This window comes from Mobula birostris, chromosome 16 (genome assembly GCF_030028105.1).
Source record: "Mobula birostris isolate sMobBir1 chromosome 16, sMobBir1.hap1, whole genome shotgun sequence".
NCBI lineage: Eukaryota > Metazoa > Chordata > Chondrichthyes > Myliobatiformes > Myliobatidae > Mobula > Mobula birostris.
In genome coordinates this window covers 22,706,725-22,719,446 of record NC_092385.1, presented here as the reverse complement: position 1 = coordinate 22,719,446, position 12,722 = coordinate 22,706,725, and the positions used below count along the sequence as shown (strand labels likewise).

General features: G+C 38.4%; 1 protein-coding gene across 5 annotated transcripts in view; it reads right to left on the bottom strand.

Annotated features, from left to right (window-relative positions):
• cacna2d3a (calcium channel, voltage-dependent, alpha 2/delta subunit 3a) overlaps positions 1–12,722 on the bottom strand; it is a 797,416-nt gene that overhangs the window by 102,746 nt on the left and 681,948 nt on the right. For 4 of the 5 annotated variants that reach the window (XM_072280402.1, XM_072280403.1, XM_072280405.1 and 1 more), the window contains one exon: positions 11,499–11,551. The exons of the other annotated variant lie outside the window; for it this stretch is intronic. In XM_072280402.1, the coding sequence (XP_072136503.1) occupies positions 11,499–11,551 (53 nt within the window). The remainder of the gene's footprint in view (positions 1–11,498; positions 11,552–12,722) is intronic. 5 annotated transcript variants of the gene reach the window in all.

Below are 12,722 nucleotides of genomic sequence, written 5' to 3'. Positions count from 1 at the left end.
CTCAGGCAGAGAATTCCACAGATTCATCACACTTTGGGAAAAGCAGTTCCTCCTCACCTCCATCCTAAATTTACTCCCTTGGATCTTGGCTAATCCTGGACAATCTATAATGACCAATTAACCGACTAACCAGTAATCTTTCGATTGTGGGAGGAAACCAAAGCACCCAGAGGAAACCCATGCATACATAGCGTGCGCTTACAAAACCTGCTTCTAGAGGACGCCAGAATTGAACCCCAAACTCCGACACCCTGAGCTGTAATAGCATTATGCTAACTGCTACACCATGTACGCTCATCAGGCTTAAACTGCACAAGGAATTTCATCTCATGATGAACTGCACTGAGCTGCATCCATGATCTGCATTTTTGGATATAACCACATCATGAACGGTTTATTTACAAAGTGGTAATGGAATGTTATACAGAAGTTCCTCAATATCTAACAGATCAAAGCTGCACAGAGAGACCCTGTCGATTTTGCATGAACCTTGCTCAGGCAATATTCTATTGATTGCAGCCCCAAAGAAACTAAATTCCACCGGAAATTTTGGCTTGGAGCTGATAGAGAGAAATAATTGTGGGGCTGAAGGGTAGGAGACAAGGAATGTAGACCAGAAGAGAAGATTAGACCCGGAGTTGAGGCAGGTTTCAGACTTCAGGAAAGGGGAACTGAAGAGACGGAGCTAAGTAGTTATGGCGCCCAACGGCGACTCCTTTGCTTGCATCTTCGGAAACAGTCTTATTTCCATCTTTAATATCTGTATTTTTTCTTTTCAGGGTTCTTTTGAAGACCCTGACCTGGAGTTACACGCTGACTACGGTTCTTTGCGGGAATGGGACCCACTCTCGGGGTTCCACAATTGACCGGTATTCGGCATGCCAAAGTCTCGGCCTAAGATTTTGGAATGGTTTTAGAAGCCTAGGATCTCGAGCAACTGGAGACGGGCAAATCAAGGGTTGGTGTTGCCACAGGAGATCCGTGTGTCGATGGGAGAGTCGTAAAATCTGCTATGTGCCTGGGGACCCGGGATCCTTGCGATCTCCAGGCACAAAGCTGGAGGAAAAAGCGACATAACGGACTTCTAACATCGTAATTCAGCGAGTTGTTTGTTATGTCTCCCCACTTGCTGGAAAATGAAATGGAGTCACCTCTTTCTCCCTTATTAGGAGAGAGAGAGAGCCTGTAGCATGTCGAATTATCGGGTGAACAACGTAGCCTTTTGGGTAACTGCAAGTCTGTGTCTTTGCTATTGCTTTGCTCACGCTTGAGTGCTGGTAGCAAGTGTGCTTTATTTTTGCTGGTGGGGAGGAGGTTTATTGCTCGCTGCCGCTTACGCGCAAGAGGGAGGAGCTCGGGGGGGTACTTTGGGGTTCTAACATTTAACTGTTGTTCATCCTTTGTGCACTCCTCTACTTTCCTAGATGGTTGCGAAGAAAAAGCATTTCAGGATGGATATTGTATACATTTCTCTGACATTAAATGAACCTTTGAACATCAAGGGAAAGAAAATTACAGGAGTGGACAAAGGAAAGGGCAACAGAGTTAATACATTAGAAGTGGACATGTGACTAGATAGAGGGAGTTGGACAAGATCAAGGGAGTAAAGCACAAGGCCAGATGAGAGGATTACACATACAGTCAGGTGTGGGAGGCTGGATGGGAGGAGAAGAAATCAGATCCATTATCAGGTTATTTGAGAGCAAACACAAGCAAATTACACTGAGGGGACCTACCCACCAGATGCTTGTGCCTTTGGAACCCCCAGCTGCAGAATGGATAAGTACTTTAATGAACACGAAAGCAGTTCAGCATCAGAACGCTACCAAGATGTATACATGTGATATGGACAGAGGACCCGGAAACTCTTGTAAGTTCATAATGTATAGTGTGTTCTTTATGTAAAATGCAAATATAATGAACTATCCCAAAGAATTACTAGAATTTTGCATGTACACTGCTTTTTACCTCAAACATTCCTGAACAGTTTTATGAAGAAATCAAGGTAGAAAAAGTCAGTCTGGTCATGTAAAATAATACAAGCTCTTGGCTTATATTGTATTTCAAATAATCCAGATTGCATGATATTGCAGATCAGGTGTTGGTTCACATCTCCTAACTTCTATATTCTCAGCAGATGGAGCGAACTTTTGAGTTACATTGAGCTCTGGCAATGGAAAACCACTTTGTCTTAAACTGGAATGAAATCATGGTGCCCTGATGATCTTCTCTTCCCCAGAAAGAAACAAAAGTCATTGAAGTCTGCATGGTTCAGAATGAGTATTCTTGAGAAAGGCAAAATGCTACTTTCAAATTCAGCAAATGAACCCACAAATGTATGAAATTTCTGAAGACTGAGAGATTTTGAGAGTTCCATTTTATGTCTATGTATCATTTTCATTGCACAAGTAACAAATTTTTTTACTTCATTCTGCTTTCAACCCAGCTCAGTTATACACATGATCCAAGGTGGGAAGCATTATTCAAAGCACTTCATTGCAAAAGCAGCTGAGTACCATAAAGTGAAAAAATAACTACCTAGGATCACATTAGTTGAGAAACCAGCCCAGAGTGAAGTTGCTTTAAGAGAAAAATGATAAAATGTCATTCTCAATGTCCTTTAAAACAATGCTGTGTTATGATCCATTTTTTCCAAATGGAGCTGCATCCAGTTTACCACAGGAGGCAAGGAAGTATGTAAATGAGTACACTAATATGAAACCGATTATTTTGACAACAGATCAAGGACTCAGTTAAGATATCATTGATCTGATGTGATCTCTATCGGATTACTCCCAAGGTAATGTGATAATAATGGTTAATTTTCCATTGGAACAAGCTGTTGGTATTCCATAACGTCCATTCACTGGTACACACAATTCTTCTGTAGTTTAAAGCAAAACCCTTGCGTAATAGTAAGATTATAAGCATACCATTATTATTTCACAATTTTGGCTGGTTCATACTCTCAATTAAAATATAATGACACTGCAATTGGGACAAATACTGTTTCTTTGTTCTGTGTTGTGTGGTGGAGCATAGCTTAATTCCCTAAATAAGCAGCTTTCTAATGATTCATTCCATTAAAATGCCCAAGAGATAATCTTTAAGGACAAATGCATGGTAATCGTTAAGGGAAATATGGGAGTTCCATGGACTTTGCAGGCCAGTCTAATGATGACCAACTATAAAGTTTGAATCATAGAGTGATGCAACTTGGGAGACATCTATTTGCCCCACATTTACGCAAATCATGGCAATGATTGCAACTGAACATATTTCCACGTAGCTGTACTAAACAAAACCCCAAATTCCGGGAAATGGAGCAATGCCACAAAATTAAGACAAAGTAATAGCCGAAATATTTAGCAGGTTATGCAACACTGTGGAAGGAGTGGTTCAGAAAGGCTAAGCATTTCACGACTATAGATCCTGTAGATCTGGTGGGCAAAGCACCTTTTCAGTATCAGCAATCTTTTGCTTTAGTTACAACACAGAATAATTGTGTCTGATATTTACAGGAAGATGGGGATGGTGGGAGGTACAAGTAGTAGTAGAAATCCAAGGCAAAGCTGTTGAATGTAGTCTTAGCAAATGGAAACCATTGCTGGCTGGTGGAGTATTTGGGTAGGATGGGATTGGAGCGAATGGTTGTGAGGGCCATTGTGAGCTGCTGTTATGACAAGTTGAAACAATCAATCCCAGGTTGACTTACACTGAGTAGTCATTGTTCCTATTAATATCTCAAACGTTCTTGGGCAAACCATTTAAATAATCATGCTTTGGGATGTGCTGATAAGTTTTCAGATTTGTGTGGTTTTACTAAATATGGTTTTATTTCATCTTCCTGCTTTGTCCTATCTCCAGGCTTCAGACCTCATAAGTAGTTATAGGTGAGCAAACACAACAGGTTGGTAACTTTGGGATGCCAGAAATGATTGTTTAAAAAAAAAGGCACATTGTGCACTTAGTATACCAGTAATATTTGAGCAATATTGTAAATATATTGTTTAAGCATTCACTGTTACTTACACAATGCATTTCAGTAAAATTACACAAATGATATACATCATCATGCCACCATGTGATTAGTACACGCTTCACTTAATGTGAAAAAAACAATGTTAGACTCGCATTCCTCGATCCCTTGATTTCCTTTTTATTACAAAACATAACAATGTTAACGAGAAAAAGTTTTAAACAAATCTGAGATGACTGCCTACCTGCTGAAGCTCAGTGAGATGTTAATTTTTAAAAAAATATGCAGCAAGAAATAAACAACGTAGCAGTGTCTCTTTGGGAACAGAAAGTATCAAGTTAAAGAAAGAGGCAGAAAATGGAATAATTCATGTATTCACAATCTGAATACTGGATGATAATAAATCAAAACAGATAAATGGCTGGTTACATCAGAAAGATTAACACCTTTGATTACACAACAGATTAAAGTGAATGAAATAGCCAATGAAAAACAAGTACCAATTTTGCTGAGTGCATTGGGTTAAAGGTATGCAGTTTACTTTGAAGTTTAACTGCTCCAACCAAACCAGTTGAAGAGAGCTTTGCTCATATTGTGAAAGTAATGCAGGAACATTTAGAACCAAAAACATTGCTGATTGCAGAACACTTTAGGTTTCATATGCAGAATCAAAAGGAAGGGGAGTCCATTTCAGCATACATGCCTGAACATTCCAGTTTGGTAGTTAGCTTAATGATGCACAGAGATTGTTTAGTTTCTGGAATCTTACAAGATAAAATTTATAAACAGCTCCTCATGGTCTAATTGAAGCACAATTTACATTTAAAAGAGCAGTTAAAATAGCTGTATCAATGGAAACAGAACACAGGCTCAAAATTGAATTCCAGTCAGGAATGAAAGTAGGTATGAACAAAGTTGCAATATCTAAATAAAAACCAGCCTGGCCAAAGAAATTGTGGTACCATTGTGGCAGGGGCTCACATACACTAGAGCAATGCAGGTTTAAAGATGAAGGTGCATTTTCTACAAGCAAAGTGGTATACATACAAAGAGCATGTCAGGCAGACCAAAATAAATGAACTGATTAAGAAAGAAAAAGATAACAACTTAAGTTGCAATTTAAAAAAAGACCACTAATCAGCATGTTGTTGATGAAAAATATGATAATGATGAGAGCAACACAAGACTAGGTAGCCCTGAGATTTATTATGTGAAAGCTAACAATAGACTAGCAATATGGCTTACGCCAGAAATGTATGATGAATTGGACACTGACTCAGCTGTTTCAGTCATTTCACAAAATGAGTTTGAATGGCATTTCAAAGACATTGAACTGAAGCCTGCAGATGTCCAGCAAAGAACGTACACCGGAGAAAAGATAACTCCTGTGGGAATGACAGTCATAACAGTTGAATACAACAGCCATCAAGTCATATTGGGATTGTATATGGTAAAAATAGGAGGGCCAGCATTGTTGGGCTGTGAGTGGCTGAGTTGCATGCCACATCCCCTGCAAGAGAGTGAGCTGAAAGCAAATTAAGATAGGTACTAGATGAGGCCACAACTGCCTCCATGCTGTACACCATGAACCATTGCCCAACAGAGGGCAAACAAGTTGTGGTGTCCATCTCTGTGCCTCTGGTTGGAAAGCATGCTGCTCAGAGGAATTGTGAAAGTGACAAAAGCAGTGGTCTGACTACAACAGTTTTGTAGGTAATTTACCTGAGAATGCTTCTAAGATGTTAACCAGGCAGTTTCTTGTGAATGCAAATTGGTTGTAAGCCTGAAGAGAACTCAAGGAGCTTCAGGAAAGTTTCAAGCATTCAGCTATTGTGAGTATAAAGAACCAGAATCTAGTCTGTGTGCATTGAAATTATTACATGAACTTATTAAAATTGTTGCAAGATGCTGACAGCAAATCCCAGCTGGATGAATGCAAGGCTAAGAAAGAAAGAAACCAATGGAGATACAAAAGCAGAAGATTTGTCAGATGATGTTGTGGATGAGGAAACCAAGAGGACAGAGCAGATCATGAAGGGACCAATAGAAGGATTAATAACAGAATACTCCAGTGAACTAAATGCACCTTCCCAAGATCAAGATGCACATCCTAGAAAGAAGAAAAAGGAAAAGAGAGTGGATGACACAAGTGCCATGAAAATGGAAGAGGATAAACAAGAATTAACTTCTTGAGAAATTAGCAAATTCAGAGATACTCACAAGAAACAAAAAAGGCAAGAAAAAGAAAGACAAGTTGAAAAGATAGAGAGAAAGAACATGAGCAAGGAAAAGAAAGGCATGAAAGAGAGAAGGAATATGAGAAAGTAAAAAGGGATCAAGAGCCAGAGAAAGAGAGAGGAAGAAGCAAGGATCAAAGTAGACCCAGAGGAAATAAAAATAAGAAAATGAGAAGATAGGTGTCAAGAGCAGTCAAACCCACTTCATGCTGTCGCAGAGACAACACCTTCAACCACTACAGAGAAGGCCCCATCCAGAACCTGAGTTTATTTCACAGCCACAAGTCATTCCTTGCTTAAGCAGAATTATCCCCTTTGGTAACGGATGCGGGGAGGGTGGGAGGACAGAGGACAATTGCAGACTGAGACAGCGACAGTGCTGGTCAAGTAACTTCAAACTGCACTTCATCAGTCAGAAGCACCCAGTACAACCATCTTGCCACATTCACTTATTCAGATTCCAACTAAAATACAAAAGCAACTTAAGATTTTACAGAGAATATTACAAAAAGGCTTCAGATAAGCTGTCACACAAGATCCAAGGCTTCAGGAGAAAATCAGGTAAGTCAGTCCACAAGACAAAGGGGTTGTTTTCACAGGCTAGATCCCAGGTAAGTAATCCCACAAAGAATGACTAACTCTAACAGTTAATTCTTACAAGCAGAGTAGATATCAAGACTAAGCAACTGCTAGACTCAGCCACCAGCCTTAAACACCTCTCAATTGGTCTCAGGTATGTCTCATAATTGAAATTCCTCCTCATGATTAGGGATGAGGATCTCCACCCAAACAGATGATTGCTCTAGGATGTGTCAGCACCATCTGCTGGGCACTTGAGGTGTTACACCTTTGTCAGGGAAGACATTATTCCAAAAAAGTAATAAATCCTCCACAATGATTAAATCTTTAGCCTAAATGGGTCAATTTAAAATTTACTATGCAGTTGATGTCTATATTGTAGTTGCATTATATAATATTCTGTTCATATAGTATATGTACAGAACTGTGCAAAAGTCTTAGGCACCCTAGCTATATATATGCCTAAGACATTTGCACAGCACTGTATGTATGTTAAGATGCATCTATATTGTGTTGGAGTTTATAGCTAAGCTGAGAGAAGTATTGTGTAGTTAATATACCACTAATATTTGAATAATATTGTAAATATATTGTTTGATTAAGCATTCTTTGTTGTTTACATAATGCATTGTAGGTTATAGTCAAGCCAACACAGCAGTTGCTCTGTAGCAAAAGATTTTGCTTGTGGTGTGCTGGTGTGGGGAGGACTCCTGATCTTCCTGGCTCAAAATAAAACACTTACTTGTTTGATCAGGTTACTTCTGCCTTCCTTTACACATTGGGTTTAAATCAAGATTTAAATGACCTCCAGGATCTGAGAAAAGGAGCTTCATTAACATAATTATAGATTGTGACCTGATTGGCTACTTGGGTACTTATAATATTTAGATGAGAAGAGAAAGCTTTAATAGCAGTTGATGTGTCTAAACGTTTGCTAATTTAGTTACCTTCCCTACCCTCAGTTTTCTGTTGTGGCTGTGGGCAAATGATGGTGGTGGGGGTGGGGGAATGAGGTGGGGTGGGGAGGAGAGGAGAGGAGGGAAATAAAATTTAGGTTTCCTTTGCCTGTTATCTCTCATCACATCTGTGAGTACGGATACACCAGCAGTTCCTCTTCAGTAAGGTCTTTGCCATACATCTGAGATTATGCTAAAAAGTATCAGATTTGAGTTTTATAGAGAGGCTGGTGAAAATGCAGTTCTCATTAAGGAGAAAGTTTTAAATGAAGATAGCCCAGCATGTTTAAAGTCATGAATCTCTTAGCAGAAGAGTAAGCAACAGTCATTTCCACTAGCAAAAGCTGTGGCTACTAGAGGAGATAAGTATTGTATTTGATTATATACAGTGTCTATGAAAAGTATTCACCGTCTCCCCCCCCACCCAGAAGTTTTCATGTTTTGTTTTACAACATTGAATAACATACGATTTAATTTGGTTTTGTTTGACACTGATCAATAGAAAAAGACTCTTTTGTGTCAAGGTGAAAACAGGTGTCTACAAAGTGATCTAAATTAATTACAAATATAAAACACAAAATAATCAATTGCATAAGTATTCACTCTCTTTAATATGACACACCAGATCATTACTGGTGCAGCCAATTGGTTTTAGAAGTCATATAATTAGTTAAGGTGTCCTAGCTATATATAAACCTGTGTGCAGTCAAGGTGTTTCAATTGATTGTAGTGAAAATACACCTGTATCTGGAAGGTCTAAATGCTGGTGAGTTAGTATCCTGGCAAAAACTACACCATGAAGACAAGAACACACCAAGCAACTCTGCTAAAAAGTTATTGAACAGCACAAGTCAGGAGATGGTTTCAAGAAAATTTCCAAGTCATCGAATATCCCTTGGAGTACAGTTAAGTCAATCATCAAGAAATGGAAAAACTATAGCACAGCTGTAAATCTGGCTAGAGCAGGCTGTCCTCAAAAACTGAGTAACTGTGTAAGAAGAAGACTAGTGAGGGAGGCTACTAAGAGGCCTATGACAACTCTGAAGGAGTTACAAGCTTCAGTGGCTGAGATGAAAGAGACTACGCATACAACTGTTGCCTGGGTGCTTTGCAACTTTATGGGAGAGTAGCAAAGAGAAAGCCACTGTTGAAAAATAACTCACATGAAATGACAGCTAGAGTTTGCCAGAAGGCACGTGGGAGATTCTGAAGCCAGATGGAAGCAAGTTCTATGGTCTGATGAAACCAAAATCGAGCTTTTTGGCCATCAGAATGAACACTATGCATCATGCCGTGGGGGTGCTTCACTGCAGCAGGCCCTGGAAGGCTTGTGAAGGTAAAGGGAAAATGAATGCAGCAAAATACAGAGAATTCCTGGAGGAAGACCTGATGGAGCCTGAAAGAGATCAATGACTTGAAAGAAGATTTGTTTTCCAGCAAGACAATGACCCCAAGTATAAAGCCAAAATTACACAGGAATAGCTTAAAAACAACAAACTTAATGTCTTGGTGGCCAAGTCAGAGTCCAGACCTCAATCCAACTGAGAATTTGTGGCTGGACTTGATAAGGGCTGTTCACTGATGAACACCATGCAATCTGACAGATCAGTTTTGTAAAGAAGAATCAGGAAAAATTGCAGTGTCCTGATGTGCAAAGCTGATACAGACCTACTCACAGTCTCAAGTCTGTAATTGCTGCCAAAGATGCATCTACTAAATGCTGACTTGGAAGGGGGTGAGTAATTAAGCAATCAATTATTTTGCATTTATAATTGTAATAAATTTAGACCAATTTGTAGAAATTTTCTTTCACTTTGACATGAAAGAGTCTTTTCTGTTGATCAGTGTCAAAAATCCAAATTAAATCCACTGTGATTTAATGTTGTAAAACAATAAAATATGAAAACTTCCAAGTGGGGTAAATACTTTTTATAGGCACTGTAAAAAGAACTTCCTTTATTTAATAAATTGATATGATCTGGAATTTGTTGATAAAAAGATCGTCAGAAGCAGACTTGATTCTCACTTCCAAAAAGAAATTGGAGAAATACTGAATAGAAAAGATCTGTAGGGATGTGGCAAACTAAACAGAATAGAAGGAACACGCAGAACATGCTGAAGGAACTCAGCAGGTTGGGCAACATCCGTGGAAATGAACAGTCAACGTTTCGGGCTAAGACCCTTTGTCCTCCAGCGTGTTGTGCGTGTTGCTTTGACCCTAGCATCTGCAGAGTATTTTGTGTAAAGAATAGAAGAACTTCTGAGACAGTTCTTTTTAAGGTCTGGCACATGCATGATCTCCTGAATCGCTGTCATTTGCACTGTCACCTTCTATGATTATATTTTAACTGAATCTATCTGTTAAGCAGCGAACAGGCAATTCTAGTTCCAAAGGGAATGTCAAACTATGTCCTATCAGTTACAACAATCTACTTCTCATTTATTCATTACATGAGTTCTAGCCCTGCTGATTTACCAAAGTCAAAATATGGACTTGAATATTCCATGTGTGGATTTACCATTGAATTCTTTGTGATTGGAAAGGATGAGAACAGTCAGGTTTCAACAAAAATAATTTTCTCTTCCTTTTTTTTGCCAGATAGTTAGTTTCATTAATGTTGATTTGATGGGTCATAAATGGACTCTACAAAATGGCCAAAAACTAAGAAATGTGTCCCTTGCCTCAGGTCATTGAATTTTAATGCAGCTGGTTACATTTCTTTCCTTGAAGAAACATGCTTTGACATGGAAGATGGGTCAATGGTCGATAAGAAGGGAAAAGTTAACCAGCCATTCTTATAGGGCAGCTAATGTTTGCTTCCTCCTTTAACATCGCTCTATATCCAAATCACCACTGTTACGGAACAATGATCAATAGAAGTGTGGAGACCCCAAATAAATAGGAGGGAAATTTCTACACAGTAGGGGATACATTCTTTGTCTCTTATTTTTAAATTTACCAAGTTGGAGCAATACTTTGTTAAAAATACATGCAGTGCTTTCTTTCTCTTCTTAAATGCAGTGCTATTTGACAGCAACCTCAATTTCACCAGAGGCGCATTAGATAAATCTTTCCATTTGTAGCATCTTGAAGTCTTTTGGTGCAGAGATTAAAGGCATCTAGCTCATTTGACGGATTTAGAAATCATTTTGTGATATAAACTAGACTAAAATGCCAAACACATGTCACTTTGAATCTTTAATAGACAGTAGCTAAGAGCTAAATTTTATCCATCAGTATTGAGGCATTCTTGAATGTTGACTTTTTGAAATGAAATGCACTTATCATGCAAGTCTGGAATGCTGTTGTTTAATGGCGGCAGAGTATGTGGAAAAGCAGACTTCAGTCAAAGTAAAAGACAAAACCAATCCAAAACTAAAGTCTGTAAATCTTGGTGCTAGGTTTAATAAATGATTATTAAAGCACTTGTTTGAACATTTATAAAAATGCAGTTATACAAGTTCTTTGCAAGATCCTCACAGAAGAAAATGAATGAAACATTTACTTTAATAAGTCCGCATTTAACTAAATTGATAACTATATTTAAAATGCTTGACTGTGAACAACTGTTGGCATTATATATATTTAAACAACATTCTTTACAGCTATGATCAACAACATCAGATATTATTATAAATAAAATGAAAAGGGTCAATTAACATATGGTTTCCTGTTTGAATTTATCACCACTGAATTCAATGTGAGTAACAAATCATAATTCAGGACTCAACAGAAAATTTACTTACAAGATAAGTTCTGTCATAATCCACTTTACTGCAGCAAAGAAGACATAATAAGGCTGGAGAGAAGTAACTGAATTAGTTTAAGCAGATGTGAATACTCTTCTCCATTAGTACCAACAAGTCAGAAAATCATGGAAATAGCTCATACCAAGATGTGGATTGTGCATGATCTTAGATATAAAAAAGTTAAGGTTTAAAAAGAGTTATACCAAAAAAGTAATCAGAGAGCAAGTTCATTGATCCCTGATTCTGCTGATCTAGAGTAATATTCCTTTAAAATATCATTTTTTTTTATTAATTACTAAGGTACGGGCATCCATCTTGTTATGCTCTGTGACAATTAAATACAACTAGGAATTGCCCACCCTGGAATGGTATTGAAGTTATATATAGGCCAGATTGGGTTAAGGACAACTGTGTTCATACCTAAAGATCTTAAGTGGATCGTTCATTTTACTATAAAGAACTGATGGGCTGGATTTACCAATGGCTGATTGCTGGCAACAGGGAAAACTACTCATGGTGCAGACCTGGTGTAGGATAAATCAGTCGAGTAATCTCAATAGTTACCAGATAGAAATGTAAGAATAAGCCAAATTAAAACTTAAATTGGATGTAATTAAAGTGTTTTCAGAATATTTATTTTTTTTAAAAACAATGCCTTTTAATGTTCTTAACTAATCTTTTAATGGTTTCTGAAAGACTCTGAATGTCATATGCAGCACAGTGGTACAGTTACTAGGGCCTGCCTCACATGAGAGAGTTTAATCCTGACCTCTTGCACTGGCTGTTTGTAGAGTTTGCACAAAGCTCTCCCAGTGAGCTTGAGTTGCTATGCTTTCCTTGCACATCCCAAAGATATACTGTTGGGGTTGGTAGGTTAATTGATTGTTGTAAATTGGACCTAGGGAGTGACAGTATCTAAGGGGGAGATAGATTTTAAAGAAAAATTAGTCAGCTAATGGGTTGGTCAGTATGGGCTCAATATGCTGAATAGCCTCCTTCTCTGTCATATGGGAATATTGAGAAGAATGTTGCCAGTTTCTTGACAGTTTTGTGGTTGGTGCTAGTTCTAATCTACCCAATTATGTTGTGCATGGCCTTCCAGTTGGGCCTAGACCATTCTTAATGGGTACATCTTCCAATACGGATGAGCACAAGGTAAGTTCAGGAGGACTGCATATCACAATGAGGGCAGCGCCATCTGGGTTCTTGCATTTATGGTCA